The 16,232-nt window shown below is 46.9% G+C and overlaps 1 protein-coding gene across 2 annotated transcripts in view; it reads right to left on the bottom strand.

Annotated features, from left to right (window-relative positions):
- The window catches only part of VPS54 (VPS54 subunit of GARP complex), a 2,536,401-nt gene that overhangs the window by 1,464,593 nt on the left and 1,055,576 nt on the right, over positions 1 to 16,232 (bottom strand). For both annotated transcript variants that reach the window (XM_069608186.1, XM_069608187.1), the window contains one exon: positions 15,991 to 16,098. In XM_069608186.1, the coding sequence (XP_069464287.1) occupies positions 15,991 to 16,098 (108 nt within the window). The remainder of the gene's footprint in view (positions 1 to 15,990; positions 16,099 to 16,232) is intronic.

Below are 16,232 nucleotides of genomic sequence, written 5' to 3'. Positions count from 1 at the left end.
TAGGCGTGAGTACATAAAAGAGAGAGGATGTAATAAGAGGTCTATGTTCCTTCCATCCGAGCGAGGAGGAAGGGTGGGCGCATGTGAATCTAAGCATATACAATCATCAGAAATGCTTTTAAGGTAAGTAATGCATGTCTTCTGATGTTTGTTAATCTGCTAAGAATCACATGCTGTGCATAGACTAGCGAGCAGTACCCGGAGTTGGAGGTGGGTTGTGAGAAGGAACAGTAGAGAAAAGATGTCTTAATTCTGCTTGTCCCACCTGGGAATCAGATCTAAAATGGGCATCTAGACAGTAGTGTTTTGTAAAGGTGTGTACAGAACTCCAGGTTGCCGCTTTGCAAATGGACTCCAGAGGGACATTTGCAATTAATGCTATGGAAGCCCCAGTGCCTCGAGTAGAATGTGCTCTTGGCTTGAAGGGTAGTACTCTCTTAGCAAGAGTGTAACAGAGTGATGCATTGGACAATCCATCTACATATAGTGGACTTTGAAACTGCATCTCCTTCTCTTCCTGCCGCCACCGAGACAAAGAACTGATTAGTCTTTCTCAGTGGTCTAGTTCTTTCCATATAAAACATGACCGCTCTGCGCACATCAAGTGTGTGCAGGCTTTTTTCTCCCAAGTTTGATGGGTTTTGAAAGAAAGTTGGTAGTTCTATAGACTGGTTGACATGGAATTTAGAAATTCATTTTGATGCAAACCTAGAATGTGTGCGGAGAACCACCTTATCCTTGTGAACTGTTACAAAGGGGTCTAGTATAGAGAGTGCTTGTAGTTCACTTGCTCTCCTATTGGAGGTGACAGCTATTGAGAAAGCGGTTTTAAGAGTGAGGTTCTTAAGGGTTGCTTTGTGCATGGGTTCCAAGGGGGAGCCCATGAGCCTGGTTAGTACCACGTTTAGGTCCCATACGGGAGCTGGGTTAGATATAGGAGGGTGGATCCTCTTTACTCACTCCATGAAGGCTTTAATAACTGGAACTTTCCACCATGAGACCTTATGTTGAGACGTGGAGTATGCGGAAAGCGCAGCTAGATGAACTTTAATAGAATTAAAGACTAACCCTGAGTCTAATAAGTGAGTCAGGTAAAGAACAATCTGTGTGGGAGAGCAGTCAACGGGGTTGATGCGCTTTCCTCTACACCAGATGACTAACCGTTTCCACTTGCTGGAGTAGCAGTAACGAGTGTTCGGTTTCCTTGCTTCTTTAAGGATGTCCATGCATCTTTGAGGGAGCTGTAAATGTCCAAATTCTATGACCCCAGGAGCCATGCAGCTAAGATCAGGGTCTGTGGGCATGGGTGCAGCGTTTTGCCCCTGTCGTGTGACCGCATGTTGTACGGGCAGGGTAGTTTCACCGGTGGAGACAATGACATTTCCATTAGGTGAGCGAACCAGGGTTGTCGGGCCCACATAGCGGCCACTAGTATCATGGTAACTGGTCCCTGGTGCATCTTGTGCACTACCTTGTTGAGAAGGGGAGTCGGGGGGGAAAAGCGTAAACAAATTTCCCTGACCATGTTATCCAGAGACCGTTCCCCTTGGAGCAGTTCTGGGGGTACCTGGAGGCATAATATTGGCATTGGGTGTTCTCCAGAGTTGCGAACAGATCTATTTCTGGGAAGCCCCATTGCGTGAAAACGTCGGCGAGGATGTCTTCTTGTAATCGCCATTCATACTCTGTGGGCAGAGGGAAGTCTCTGCTGAGTTCGTCTGCTAGCATATTGAGTTCCCCTGGTACGTGTTGTGACAACAGGAACATGTGTTTGAGAGCCCACTTCCAGACGTTTTGGGACAGCTTGGATACTCCTGGAGAGTGAGTGCCCCCTTGCTTGTTCAGTTAGTACATGGCTGCGGTGCTGTCTGTGAGGACCAGTACTGTCTTCCCCTGCAGGTGAGCCTGGACAGTTTTCAGTGCTTTGAAGACCGCTAGTAGTTCCAGCAAATATATGTGTCTGGACACTACACTCGGAGTCCAAACTCTGTGTGCAGTCTGATGGGATAGGTGAGCCCCCCCATCCTGTAAGGGATGAGTCTGTGGTTAGAGTGGCTTCCACTGCAGGGGGGGCGAGGTTTTCCTTCGACCACCACCGCAGCGAGAGAGCCAAGGCCTGCAAGACCACCACTAGATCGTCCTATTGTCCGCTTGCCTGACACCACTGGCTGTTGAGCCACTCTTGCATTGGGCGCAGTCGCGCGTGAGGTACTAAATATATACATGACGCCATCATTCCTAGCAAACGCATTGCTTTGCGTACCGTCACCTCTCGACATATTGAGGGATCTGAAACAGCATATTTTGGACCCTCTCGTTGGAGGGGAAGATGAGGCCATCCTTTGTTCGAATTAGAGCCCCTAGGAATTGCTTGACCTGGCTGAGGTCTAGGCTGGAGGACTTCTTGTTGATGGAGAAGCCCAGTTGGAACAAAAGGTCTACAGTCTTTTGGGTATTTGAGAAGCATGTCTCGTAGGAATCCCCTGTTATGAGCCAATCGTCGAGGTAAGGGTATACTGGGATGGACAACCTGTGCAGGTGGGCCGCTGCCACTGCCAGTACATTCGTGAATACCCTTGGCGCTGATGCTATGCCAAAGGGTAACACTTTGAACTGGTAGTGTTTGCCCTCTATCATGAACCTGAGGTATTTTCTGTGCGCTGGCAACATTAAAATATGAAAATATGCATCTTTCATGTCCAGTGTTGTCATGTAATCTCCCTGTGAAAGCAGGGGGATTACCTCCTGTAAAGTCAGCATGTGAAATTTTTGAGGTTTGACAAATTTGTTCGCTGGGCGCAGATCTAGTACAGGGCGCATGGTTAAGTCCTTTTTGGGTACAAGGAAGTACACGGAATAAATCTCCTCCGTTACCTGTGATAGAGGCACGACCTCTATTGCTCATTTTTCTAGTAGCAGTTGGACTTCTTGAAGAAGGATGTGGAGGTGCTCTGGTGATAGGCGTCTTCCCCTTGGGGGTCTTGTTAGGCAGAACCTGTGCAGTTCCCTCTGGGACCACTGCAAAAGATTTAAGACTACAGGTGGTTGGCAGTAAATCCAATTGGTAGCAGTCTGTACCACCCTGATTTACCTGGTAGCTGTGGCTGAGCAGTCAGACTTCTCTCAAGATGAGCTAGGCAGTATACAGCGTATTCACAATAGGTCAAAAGAACACCGTAGAACAAGCAAACACTGACCAGAGCTTGGTGTAAAAGAGATATAATTACTTATTTAAAAACACATCTAGTTAAACACACTGGCACCAATTTTAAGCAGTTCAAAAACACGGTCACTAAAAGTTATACACTCCCTTCAACGATTATTAGACAAGTCTTAAGTAAAGCAACACTTATTTTCAGACAGCGGTGAGCGCTTAACGAAGATGGCACTCTAATCAATCGGTTAAAAAGGGAGAGAAAGGCAGAGCAAAGATAGAAACAGATCCCAACACTTTCGGAAGAACACAGTAGGAGAAGAAGGCAGATTAAAACCGTAAAGTCAAAGTTAACAAGGCCGGACCCACTTTAAGAGGCTCCGGGCGAAATGTGTCCAAGGTCACACGGTTGAAAGTGCCCAAAAGTCTTGCAAGGGTTTCAGAAAGAGTTGGACCAATAGAAAGGGACCAGTTAGATGGTCAAGGCGGCCAGCTCCATCCAGAAGGTTAAGGGATTATTGTTACCTTGTAGCAATCTTTAGAAAGGGAGGCCTGGCGGACACGGTACCTTAAAAATGGTGAGAACGCTCCAGCGGGGGCAGTTGTTCCTGGCAGCGGGTGCAAGTCGGTGCTTCGTCCGGGGGAAGAGAGGATCTCGTCGTGGAGGGAAACAGGAGTCCATTGCACTGCGCCAGGGAAGAAAACAGCCGCGGAGTTCTCAATTAAAAGGAGCGGTCCTTTTATTCGCGGTCCAGTGGTAAGTGGCTATCCGGTTGCCGGGGTGCGTAGCACGGGCAATTCGACCACAAGACGTCCTGGGATGCGAGCAAAGAAGGTAAACTGGTTGTGCCCTGGTTGTGCCCACCAGTCAAGGGAAGAAGACTCTCCAGCCAGGAGATCTCCTCTGTCGTCGGGAAGTGGTGAGTCGGTTCAGCAGGGCTCCACTGGTGGTGTCTTCGTAGCAGGTTGGTTCAGCTTCTCCCTCGTCGGATTTTCAGGTCTGAAGTTCCAGTCCCAAAAGCCCTGCTTTTATGCAAGAAACTCCATTCATTCAGCCTAGCTGTCAATCAAACATGCTAAGTGGTGAGCCGGCCGGCACACCACTTGGGCCAATCACACAAGAGTGCGACTTGAATTGCCAAGGCAACTTAGTCCAGGGTGCCTAAACCCCCTCCCGCACCCCCTGTGGTACCCAGACAGAGTGGCACCACTTTGGAGGGCTTCTGTGTAGAAGCCTGCCAAAAGTGGAACAAAGGGCTCGACCTTTGGTTTGGAGTTACAGAGGCGAACACAAACACCATTTTAAAACCGAGTTCTGGCAAAAAATACCAACCAGTGAATTAATATTAAATAAATAAACCGGCGGTATGTTAAAAAAAGTATTAGCCTCGAACAATGGGAAAATCCCATAGAGATATATTCGCGGTTCAATATAAAAAGTAGTATCCACTGCCACCAGCCAAAACTTGACGAGGGGGGACGGGACAGTACCCCCTCGAACAACAGACCCAGGGGCAATCGAATTGCCCCTACCAGTACGTCCACGATATGATGGTTTGTACTGGTTCTGTTAGTAATTTGGGACTAGTAAAGCCAATGGTGACTTTACATGACCTGGGAGACAGTAGTCAGTCCCAGGGTATAGAGTCTATGGTGGGGGGTCACTATGACACCCCGGTATTACTGCATGGAGGGTGCGGTGTAACACACATAGAAAAAAACATATGAGACCCTATGGAGTAAAAGACCCCATTGCCCATGAAACACATTAACATTCAAAGGAACACCACACATGTCCAAGAGTGGGAGAAAAAGAGTCTCACTCTTGGCAGGAGAAAAAAACAAACTAGGTTAGGAAATTCAGCCTAAACAGATAATTCTCCCTAACAGGTCTGTACGTAGGGGACCGACTGAATTCTATGCAGTAACCGTGGGCTATAGTTGACAATACCCAGCGGTCTGTTATACCCTCCCATGCTGGTAGAAAAGATGTTAGCCGGCCCCTGACCGGCGATGCATGGCAGGGGACCCGAACCTTTGGGTCATTTGGTGTTGGTAGCCGGGGAGCCTCTAGGAGTGGGGCCCCGATCTCTTCCCTTGCCACGACGTCGTCCTCTCTGAGCGTATTAACCGCTGGTTCCTTGAGTAGAGGACCAGTTGCTTGCGGAGGAGTATTGTTGTTGTTGCTGTCGTTGGCCTTGAAAAAAGCATCTGTTGCCGTAACCTCGCTTATTGGGAGGCCTTGAGATCTGGTCTAGAGTTTTTAGGGTATCGAAATCCTTCTTAGCAGTCTCTATCGCGTCATCCACCGCTTTACCAAACAGGTTGGAATCCTCGATTGGTTTATTGATGAGTGACGACTGGGTCTCTGGTTTAAAACCTGAGTTTCGGAGCCACACATGACGCTTGAGAAGTATCCCCTGAACTAAAGACCGGCCAGCCGTCTCCGCAGCATCTAGTGTGTTTTTGATGATGCTTTCGTTAACCAGGGTACCTTCCGTTACAGTGGCTAACAAGCGAGTTTGTAGGGGAACAGGGATTTCTTCGAGGTCTTGGTGTAACTTTCCCCATTGGGCATCAGCATAGCTTGCCAGTAAGGTATTGTTATTGGCAATTCTGGTGGAAAAAGCTGATGAGGCTGTAATCCTCTTTCCCAGGGAATAAAGCTTATTTCCTTCTTTGTCTGGGGGTGTTTCGCTAGTAGATAGCGGAACCCCTGCCCTTTTCGTTGTGGTGGTTACTACCAAGGAATCAGGTATTGAGTGACCCTTAATGTATAATGGGTCAGAGGGTGAGGGACTAAACAGCTTCTCAATTCTAGGGTTGACCCCTCTAACGAACGCAGGTGTTGATAACGATGGAATAAGTCGTCTCTTGACTGAGGCGAGAAGGGGAATGGCCTGGCTAGTAGGTGGTTTCTCCTTGATGAATTTTTCTACAAAATCTATTTCAGGAATAATTTCCCCTGTATCAATCTCAAAATGTGCTGCTGCTTTCCGTAGTAGTGCTGAAAGTAGGTTGGTCATCTATAGGTGACGGGTTTGACTGGTGTGGTTTGAGGAGAGGACAGGTCCAGAACGTCAGGGTCTGTCGACGCTCCTGGGGTCTGCCAAGGCTGTGAGCCACCTCCATCTGGGTCTTCATTTAAGCCCCCACCACCTCCTTCTTCTAGGTTTTGTTGATTTCAACATTTAGGAACTCCTCATCCTCTTGGAAGCGAGAGTCTTCTTCAGTGAGGTCATATGTATTAACCCCCTCTTGAAGTGGGTTAAATAGTCTTGGGTATTTAGCCCTGGGGTCTTCAAGAAGTATCTCTCTTGATCTTTTGGGTGTTACATGTGCAGGGGTGGACATGAACCTATCCAGCTTATCCATACATGATTGGAATCTTTCTAAAGTCCATTGGGGTAGCCCAGAACGGTCTGGAGGTGAAAAGGGAACTTCCGCCTGTAGCCGTCTAGCTCTTTCATATAACGTCGAGGATAAACTCCCCTCACCTTCTGAGAAGACTTCTCATGGGCTAGGTCTTTCCTTCGACGTAGGAGGAGGGTCCTGCCTGCCTTCCGATTGTCTCGGCGTCTCCCTGGCTTTGTGAGCGGGGCTCGGCGAATCCTTCGCCGCCCGTCTCTGAGCATCAGTGGCGACTATTCGAGCCAAGCTCTCGACGACTAAACTGTCCGTCGAGAGTTCATCTGGCATCGTGTTGGGAGGTGCCGAGGCCTTGTCGCCGACGGGCGCTCGCTTACGAGGCGCATCGTCTGTCGTTTTGGTGGTAGCGCCCTTATCTGTGGACAGCCCATTTGCAGGTCACGGTTGCGGGGAGGGCTTATGACCCTTACAGTCGTTGGAGGCCGCCAGTAGGCCCGGCGTCTCTGTTGGCGCTAGGGCTTTCTTCGACTTCGACGAAGAAGTGCCATGGGTTGTGTGTTTATCTTTATGTTTCTTGTGTGCATCAGTGTCGCCGGGGTGTACATCCCCATAAGTAGGGTGTAAGACGAACTTGTCGGGGCCGGGGACAGACGCGGAGGAGCGGGAGCGTTCTCTAGAGAGGTCTACAACCTCCGATACGGAGGTAGTGTTATCACTGTCCTCTTCACATTAGGCGGCAGCAGGTGAGGAATGAGCTCTAGACATAGCGTAGGCTGCCCACCTCTTGACCCTGCGGTCCTTTAAAGTCTTTGGGCGAAGAAGTTTACAGGCCGCACAGCCGTCCTCTTTGTGGTCGAGGGGTAAGCAACGGTTACACCGCTTATGCTTATCCTTCCACGTGAATTTACCCTTACAGCGCGGGCAAAATCTAAAAGGAGTCCTCTCCATAGCTGAGGATACAGTTAAAAGTGATAACGACCCTGAAGGAAAGGGGAGTGAAAGAGAAAGGCATTCTTAGAAAGAAACAGAAGTGTCCCACGATCCCCACTCTCCCCACTGTATAGGCCAACGATGCCGGGCCAAGTGTTCGGCAGCGCCGAAGGATCGCCTCCGTCGAAATCACCGCCGAAGGTCTTATTCGGCGGTGAACAGCTTAGCCGTCGAAGGAGGGATTAAGATTTAACGTAATTTTGAAATAAAAACGACCAAGGGTCGAATAAATAGTATTAGCAATTTGTCTCTAACGAGCTCCGCATTAGTGCGACCAGATTCTGGGCAGAAAAAAACAATCTGAGGGACCTCGATGCGTGAGGGATGTTGGGTACACTGCACGTCACTATAGGGATAGTATTACAGACACGCCTATGTCGACGTCCCCTTTTTGACTACGAAAAACACAATACAATACTCTGCAGTGACCACTGGATGTCGGACTATGCACAGCATGTGATTCTAAGCAGATTAACAAACATCAGAACAATAGTTACTGTTAGATTACTTTCAGTAATACCAGTGTAGCAGACCCTATCATTTGTACCGTGACGCTCAGCATGAAATCTCTTAGTAAATCAACAGGACAATATACCGTTCTGCACAGTGGAATAGTTATTCTAGGAACAGTAAAAACCTATTACGCCGATTCAGGATAACACAGTTATTCTAGGGGAGTTGGGCCTTGGGGTGTAATATTCAATTGAAGTTGCTTTTCAGTTCACAGACTAAGGGAAGCAATAACTAACTTATTTTAGGATAGCACAGTTATACTCAATGTAAGTAAAACCTATATATTTTTTTAAGGAGCTACCATGAACCTAAAAAGTAAGTATGACCTGGGCAGACTTATTCTGGACAGGCTAACAGCAAGTTAAGGGAAGCAAGACACAATTGAGGTCACTCATACAATTATCCTAACAGGAATAATAAAGTTAAACCAACAGCATTACTTTTGGGAAGAGGGGAAACCAGTTCACAAGTGAATAAGTTAACCCTTTACCTACTTTGTTAGAATGGCGAAACAGTTTCTAAGGAAAATAAGACTTTGAGAATACTTATTTAAGAAGGCACACAGCTTTTTCAAGGCAAGTAAATCCTATATATACTTTTCAGAATGGAAAAACATATCTAAGGTAAGTAATAACTTTTTCTAACTATACACTCAGAGTTTAAAGTTACCAACTAACTAATTCACAAGTAAGTACACTTTTCAATACTTGTTTTACTTTTCAAGGCAGACCCCTTAAAGTATTGTTGGTAAGGGGACAGCCCTGTCCCACCCCCCTAAGCACTTGAGAGTGAGGTGAGGGAGTTCCAGAGGAAGACTGTTCAAACAAGTAAATATTTTACTTTAGAGTTAGTTATGGGTCTAGGGACTTCAGAGAAGACACCCTAGGAAGATTCCAGCAGTGGCCTGGGTGAACTGGACGAGAGACCTCCCAATCACAGAAAACATCCCAAAACTACACAAGAATCACAAGAGACTTAAGCTAAGTAAATACCCAAGCCAGCACAGTACCCCAGCGCAGAAGAAGATTTTGCAGCAGTAGGACCTCAGGTTCTGCAGCTGAAAACCCAGTCTTTGAATTCCTTCATCAAGAAGACAGAAGACAGGACACTGGAAGGACTTTTGCAGCAAGGATCACAAGGAAGGCTCTAGTAAGTTTTTCCTCGTGGCTGTATGCAGCTCTATGGATTTGGTGCATTTTTCAGGAGCACAGAAGAAGACAGAATATTGCAGGTTGGTTTATTGTTGTTTGCAAGGTCCAGCACTCCGGTGAGGGGACTTTTCAGACTATTCCCATCTAGGGAGGTCCAGCAGGATGGCCACAAAGTTTCAGCGAGATTTGGAATTTGGAAGGCCATGCACTGCACAATTGCCCAGGGTATTCGGGTATTTCAGCCCGCAAGGTCGCAGCATGAGATGGGATGGCTCAAAATGCAGGTCTACTATAGTCTAGAGGGTCTCACCAGGCTCTGGGTCGGGGTCGTCGTATTCAGAGTCTCCAGGTCGATTGGAAGGAAGGGTAACAGCAGGCTCAGGATACACAGCAGGCTCTCCGGTCGTTGTAAATCGTCTCAGCTGCAGTTTCTTAATTTTCCTCTTTGGATTTGGTTCCAGAGTCCTGTGATCCTGTAAACTGCCGGCGTAGAAGACCCTGAAAAATAAGGTGTGTCCAGAAACCTGTCTTTGACAGATCAATTATATGTTCTCTCACTTTCCCAGATCTGCAGGTTGTTTCTCCACATGAGTTGCCTTTTATACATTTTCAGAGACATTTCAAAAGTCATGATATGAGTTAAGGTAGAGGAAGGAGAAGGAGAAGGAGAGCGGGGTGAACTAACATCCTCCTCATCAGAACCCTCATATTCCTCCTCAGAGGAGTTTGGACAGCTGTCTGAACCCTCACCATACTCACTCTCAGCAATATTGTTAGAAGTGAACATACATTCTCTGGAGCCATTGTTATGGTCCCATAACCTTTGTATTAAATCAAGCTTACTTCCTTTATAATTGAGGTCCTCCTCTTTACACATTGTTAACAATCTTTTTATTGTAACATAAGAGTAGTCCTCGGCCCTAAAGCAGGCCATGGTGTGGGTTCTTGTGCTAAATACAATAAGTACACTTCACTTTGGCTAAACCAAACCTACTGGATGGTTTCCTTTGGACACAAAGTATCTCAATAATCAATGTAATGCAATCCACATTTATCCCAGCGCATGACAACAGTTTAACCGACTGAAACAAGAGATCGGTCCTGGCGAGGATTCGATCCTCCTGTTCCTTAGTCTGGGAGAGACGAGTATCGGGTAAGATTTTCATAGCAATGATACATCTCCCTGACCTGTGTCAACCCCAGAACTTTCTTTTTACTGGTGGTTTCTTGTTCCTTGTAACTCAGCGAGTGGGAACCTTTTTCCCCACTCACATAATCTTTTACTCTTTTTATGGGTGTCAATTTTAAGACTCTCTATAGTGTCTTTTCAAAGTTATCCTCTTTAACAATTTCTTGGCAATAAGTGCCTATTGTTAATGGGTTGCCCTATGGGCTCCCCTGTTAACTTTCTCTGGCTAACCTTGTGAGAACTACAGTTCCGAAGGGTAGAAAGGATCTTTGGATCCCTTTTACATTTTATTAAGCGAGACCAGCACCCCCACCTAATGTGGAGTCCTGGGAGATATTGAGTATCCCCTTTCCCATCTTAAATGTAACATTTATGATACAAGGACAAACACACCTTTAATGGCTGGTGGCAGCGAACCTTTGTATTAATTCGGCGCAGCTTTACTGCGGGCTGTTTGCACAGCCCTGGTAAATGGCCCGGTCGTCTTTTTTTGCCATCTTAGTGTTCCTTGTCCTTTCTTGTTCCTTCCCCTGACATCCAGGCATTTTAGTGTTCCTTGTCCTTTCTTGTTCCTTCCTCCGACATCCAGGATGGGAAATTCATTTGTGCGATTTTTATATTCGGCGGGAGTCCTTTGGACTCCCCGCCCAGGCTCCAGAGTGTCTGAGAAGGCAGGAAGCGAGAGGGAGGAGTCCAAAACCCTGCAGTCCTTTGTCTTCCAGCCTGAGTGTGAGAATCCAGTTCAAACTAGGAGGCTGGCTGTCCTAAAAGGAATGCCAACCCCCCACGATTGAATGTTGCAAGGCTGTTGAATATGCTGGGTTCCTGCATAAAAGTCTGATCCTGTTAGCTGAAGAGGTAGTCAACCATTGGAACCAAAACCGAAGAGGAAGATAAAGAATTTGTGTCTGGGATCACTTCCAACAACCAGAGAGCCTTCTGAGTAACCAGAGTCTGTTACCCTTCTTCCAATCGACCTGTGGACTCCGAGAACGACGACCCCGACCCAGAGCCTGGTCAGACACACTAGACTCAATAAGTCCTGCATTCTGAGCCATCCCAAGCCGTGCTGTGACCTTGCAAGGCTGCAATACCCCAATACCCTGGAGCTTCAAGCCATTGTGCAGTGCAAAGACTTCCGAATCTCGCTGAAACTTTGTGGGCATCCTGCTGGATCTCCAGGGACATGAATCGAGTCAGAAAAGTCCCCTTACCAGAGTGCTGGACCTTGCAAACGACAAGAATCCAACCAGCAATATTCAGTCGTCTTCTGTGCTCCTGAAAAAGTCACCAAATCCACAGAGCCACATCTAGCCATGAGGAAAACCTTGCCTAGAGCCGTCCCTGTGATCCTTGCTGCAAATGTCCTTCCAATGTCCTGTCTTCTGGAATTCAACTACGAGATATTTGGATGCAGATCCTGAAATCCTCCTGCTGCTAAATCTTCTGTGCTGAGGTACTGTGCTGGCTTGGGTAGTTAACTTACAATAAATCTCTTGTAATTCCTGTGTAGTTTGGGGGTGTTTTCTGTGATTGGGTGTCCTCTCGTCCAGTGCACCCAGGCCCCCGCTGGAATCCTCCTAGGGTGTCTTCTCTGAAGTCGCTGGACCCTCAACTAACTCTAAAAAAAAATACTTACTTGTTTGAACAGTCTTCCTCTGGAACACTTTAAATTTCCCTCTAACTGAGCCCTATCTCACCCTGCCTACTGCTCGCTTCTAGACCAGTCCCTCTTCTGCCTCAGAGAACTCATGTACTAGAAGACGTATTCTCAAAGTCTTACTTTCCTTAGAAACTGTTTCGCCCTTCTAACAGAAAGTAGGTAAAGGGTTAACTTAGTCACCTGGGAATTGAGTTCCCCCCTTCCCAAAAGTAATGTTGTTGGTTTCACCTTATTATTCCCGTTAGGATAATTGTATGAGTGTCCCCAATTGGGTCTTCCTTCCCATGACTTGCTGTTAGTCTATCCGGAATAAGTCTGCCTAGGTCATACTTACCTTTTAGGTTGCTGGTAGCGCCTGACAAAAGTACATAGATTTTACTTACCTTGGGTATAACTGTGCTATCCCAAAATAAGTCCTAGATATTGCTTCCCTTAGTCTGTGAACTGAAAAGAAACTAATTGAATAATACACCCCAAGGCCAACTCCCCTAGAATAACCTATCCTGAATCAGAGTTGAAGGTTTTTACTGTTCCTAGAAAAAGTGTTCCCCTATTCAGAAAAGTAGATTGTCCAGTTGTTTCACCAAGTGATTTCTTGCTGAGGGTCACAGTATAACTGACAGGTTCGACTACCCTTGTATTACTGTAAAGTAATCTGAAAGTAACTCATTGTTTTACTCCCCAAGAATAGGTGTGCCCTATATTGAATGTGTATACTCATGTGTATACCTCATGTACAGGCTCCCCTCTGCCACCTCTTCTTCTCTCATCTCTGTCTGCTATCCAGGAGTGGTGGTGCCATCAACGATCTCTGCCTTAATGCCAGTAAGACGGAGATTCTCTTCATTGGCACACCTGCACCCTCCTTCCCAGTCACTCTCGGGCCAGCCTCTCTTGGCCCTCTTCCTGCTCCAACCTGTGAGGCTAAGAACCTCAGGGTCATCTTTGACTCCACACTCTCCTTTTCACCTCACATCTCTGACGTCTCTAAGAAGTCCAACTACCAACCGCACTTCCTCAGAGGTATTCTTCCTTTCCTCTCCTTCCCCCAGAAGCTCACCCTCTATAGAGCTCTGGTTCGCTCTAGGCTGGACTACTGCAACAGCCTCTTTCTAAATCTGCCTGCTTCTACTCTCCGCCCTCTGCAACTAATCTAAAACAGGATTGCGATACTTGTCCTTGGCCTCAATCCCAGGGATAGTATCTCTCCAGTACTGAAGTCTCTGGATTGACTCCCAGTGGCTGCAAGGATTACATTCAAGACCCTCTGCATTGTCCACAAGGCCTTCTGAGGCCTGGGTCCTCAATACCTCAACACCCTCTTTGTAAATAGCTTCCTAGTCGAGCTCTTTGCTCATCCACCGCCAAATACCCCTGGGTCAGTTGCTTCTCCAAGCAACAAGTTGGTGGTATCTCTTTCTTCGGCTGGGGCCTCCCTCTGGAACAGCCTCCCTGCCTCTCTGAAACTTGAGGAGAACCATCTCCAGTTCCGGAAACACCTCAAGACCTTCCTCTTTGCTTCTGCCTTCTCCCTTCCTCTCCCCTGCTGATTTCCTGTCTGATACTGCACTGGTCACCTGGCTACGCTCTGATTTCGGGCCCAGGTCACTGCCCGCCCAGTTGCACACCCACACTGCCTCCCGACAACCCTTGCACTTGGGTCTGTATCTGTAACCCTACAATCCCCCTACCTGCACTTTTGGACACCTGCTGTCTGCACTTAGCCTTGCACCGGCCACCTGCTGGCCGCACTTCTTGTTATTGTTTTGATCCCATGAAGAGCACTCCCTCCTCCCCTTTCTCCTGGCAATTTTCCCCTCCCCTGCACTTGCACGATCTCAATGTCACTTGGCCTAGTAAGATCACTGTCTGTCATACCTCTGTTCGCCCTTTCTTGCCTCATCATGCCTTGAAACACGAGTTTAGGCGCGTTACAAATGCCACATCATATATCATATACAAAGGTCTGACTTACCTGATTTCTAAATAAGGTCTATGCTTTGGGCTGTGAACTTTAAAGCATAGTGTTGTGTTTGTATGATGCGTTTATATGATCTGGGACAGTACTTATTCCCCCAAGATTTATCTGGGCCTACTTGTATTTAAATAAACCATTTACTTTTACAATACAGTGTTTCTTTGGACAATATTTGTATTACAATTGTTGTGTACTGATTCTACAGCCCTCACTCCCTCCTAAAATAAGCCTGGCTGCTCTGTCTACGCTAACACAAGCACAGGTGGTACAGCCATATACTAAGAGTGGAATCTTGTACTGCCTCAGTTATATGGATTCGATGAAGTTGGGTAGGACGTTTGAATTATATTGTATAGTCTCTCTCTCACCCCTTGTGCTCTTCGAATGTTCTTAGTGGATTTAAATAGTTTGTGTCTATTTGACTGCTTCCCTTTTTATCCTTCAGGGTGTTATCAAGTTTGGAAAGTTTGTATTATATTGTATCTTCTCTTTCTCACCCCCTTGGGCTTAGCCCCATTGACTGGCCCAGCCCAGCCCTTTCCCTACCTTTGGGCACTCTTAGGGCGGCCTCTGGTCTCTTCTGGAGTTGGAGTCTGCTTCTTCGCTCCAGCTGTGCTTGACGTCGTCCTCCTCACGGGTCTGCAGCTCTGGCTTCTCTCTCTCACCGGGGGCTGCCTGCGTCATGCTTCTTGCGTGGTCTTCACTAGACTTGCTTCCCGTGTCTGTGCCACTGATCAGGTCAGCCTTGTTCAAACCGCTCAGGTACCTGTGGCAGTCCCCGCCCCAGGCTCCAATCTTTGGGTTCCTAGGGACAGGACAGCGTCCCCTTCCCTGCTCCTCCAGGGCTGGTTGCTCGACCACAGAGTAAGTCCTTCTTCCCTTTTTATCATTAGCTTTGCCTTTGGGCAGCTGCACCACATGTGTTGGTTCCGCGGTGGACATTCGCCTCCTTGCTTCATCGGTATCGTCTCAGTGATGTTTTGCATCAGGCTTCAGTGGGTCTCCCACTTCCTCGTCCCAATATTTTTAAGGAAGTCCTCTTCTAAGCCATACCAGGTTAAGGAAGGTGAGGACACACTAAAGGGTTGGATGAATACCGCATTCTCCCAGGCCCATTATCACCCTTCCCATGAAGGACTTACCTCCCATGAGATCCACCCGCCGAGTACCACCCCCAGGGGGACTATCGGGTAGAGGCCTCACATTTCTGGCCTCTTGGAAAGGTGCATCCCCATGGAAGAAGTGACAATACCATGGGATTCGTCACAATACCAGTAGGGGAGGGAGTGCACTATAAGGATCACAAGCTGCTGATGACGATTTTTAACAGGAAAGGGACTGATTGGGTATCTATCAGGATTGGGAGATGGATCACAAACCTGGAATATTTGAGTTTTACAATTGAGCATGTAGAGAGGAGGAAGAATGTTGTGGCCCATACCCTTTCTACCAATGCTGTTACTGGAAAGGATGACAAGTCAGAGTTGATGAGGACTTGGATATCAAAGACATTTTTCAGATCGCAAACCTTACACAGAACAATTGGGACTCCTGCAGTGCCCAAGACGAGGTATATACGAGAGTAAAACCATGTGTTGGCAGTCTGGCTGAGAGGAGCGTGGAGGAAGAGCTTGAGCCCTTTAGGAGGGACAAGGATGAGCTTGCAGTTCAAGAAGGGAATGTACTCAAGGGGCATTGGCCGATAGTTGCTGAAGGTATGCATGAGAACATAGTAAGATTGGAGAACAAAGGGTAGAGAAAACAAATACATTGATATACAAAGACTTCTGGTGGCAAGGCATAGATGTGATGGTAGACAAAATGATTGCTGACAAAAGCATGAATACAGAAGGGCAAAATTATAAATATATACAAAATGTAAACTAGGAACACTTACGATGCAAGTAGATGTTTTTGTATTTATATAGCACTACAAAACCCATTGTCATTTGAGAAAGCAGTAAATTGGCAATGTTCTTTTACCTGTTTAATTATATGTTTTGCCGTTGCGTTCATTTCTTCGCTGTATATTTCATAAAAATTGAGCTTCCTTTGTTTTAAAAGCCCAAAAACAAGGGCTACCAGCCTCTCCTATCAAGACACAAAGAGACCCAATTGTTAGACTATACAGATATATGCATCACATAACATGAATATACCACATAGCTGACTATTATACAACCAGAGACTGCATTTGACTATGCAGGAGGCATAGTCAGAAATAA

This window comes from Ambystoma mexicanum, chromosome 4q, assembly GCF_040938575.1.
Source record: "Ambystoma mexicanum isolate Mex_15411 chromosome 4q, UKY_AmexF1_1, whole genome shotgun sequence".
Taxonomy (NCBI): Eukaryota; Metazoa; Chordata; class Amphibia; order Caudata; family Ambystomatidae; genus Ambystoma; species Ambystoma mexicanum.
This window is presented reverse-complemented; position numbering and strand designations above follow the sequence as displayed.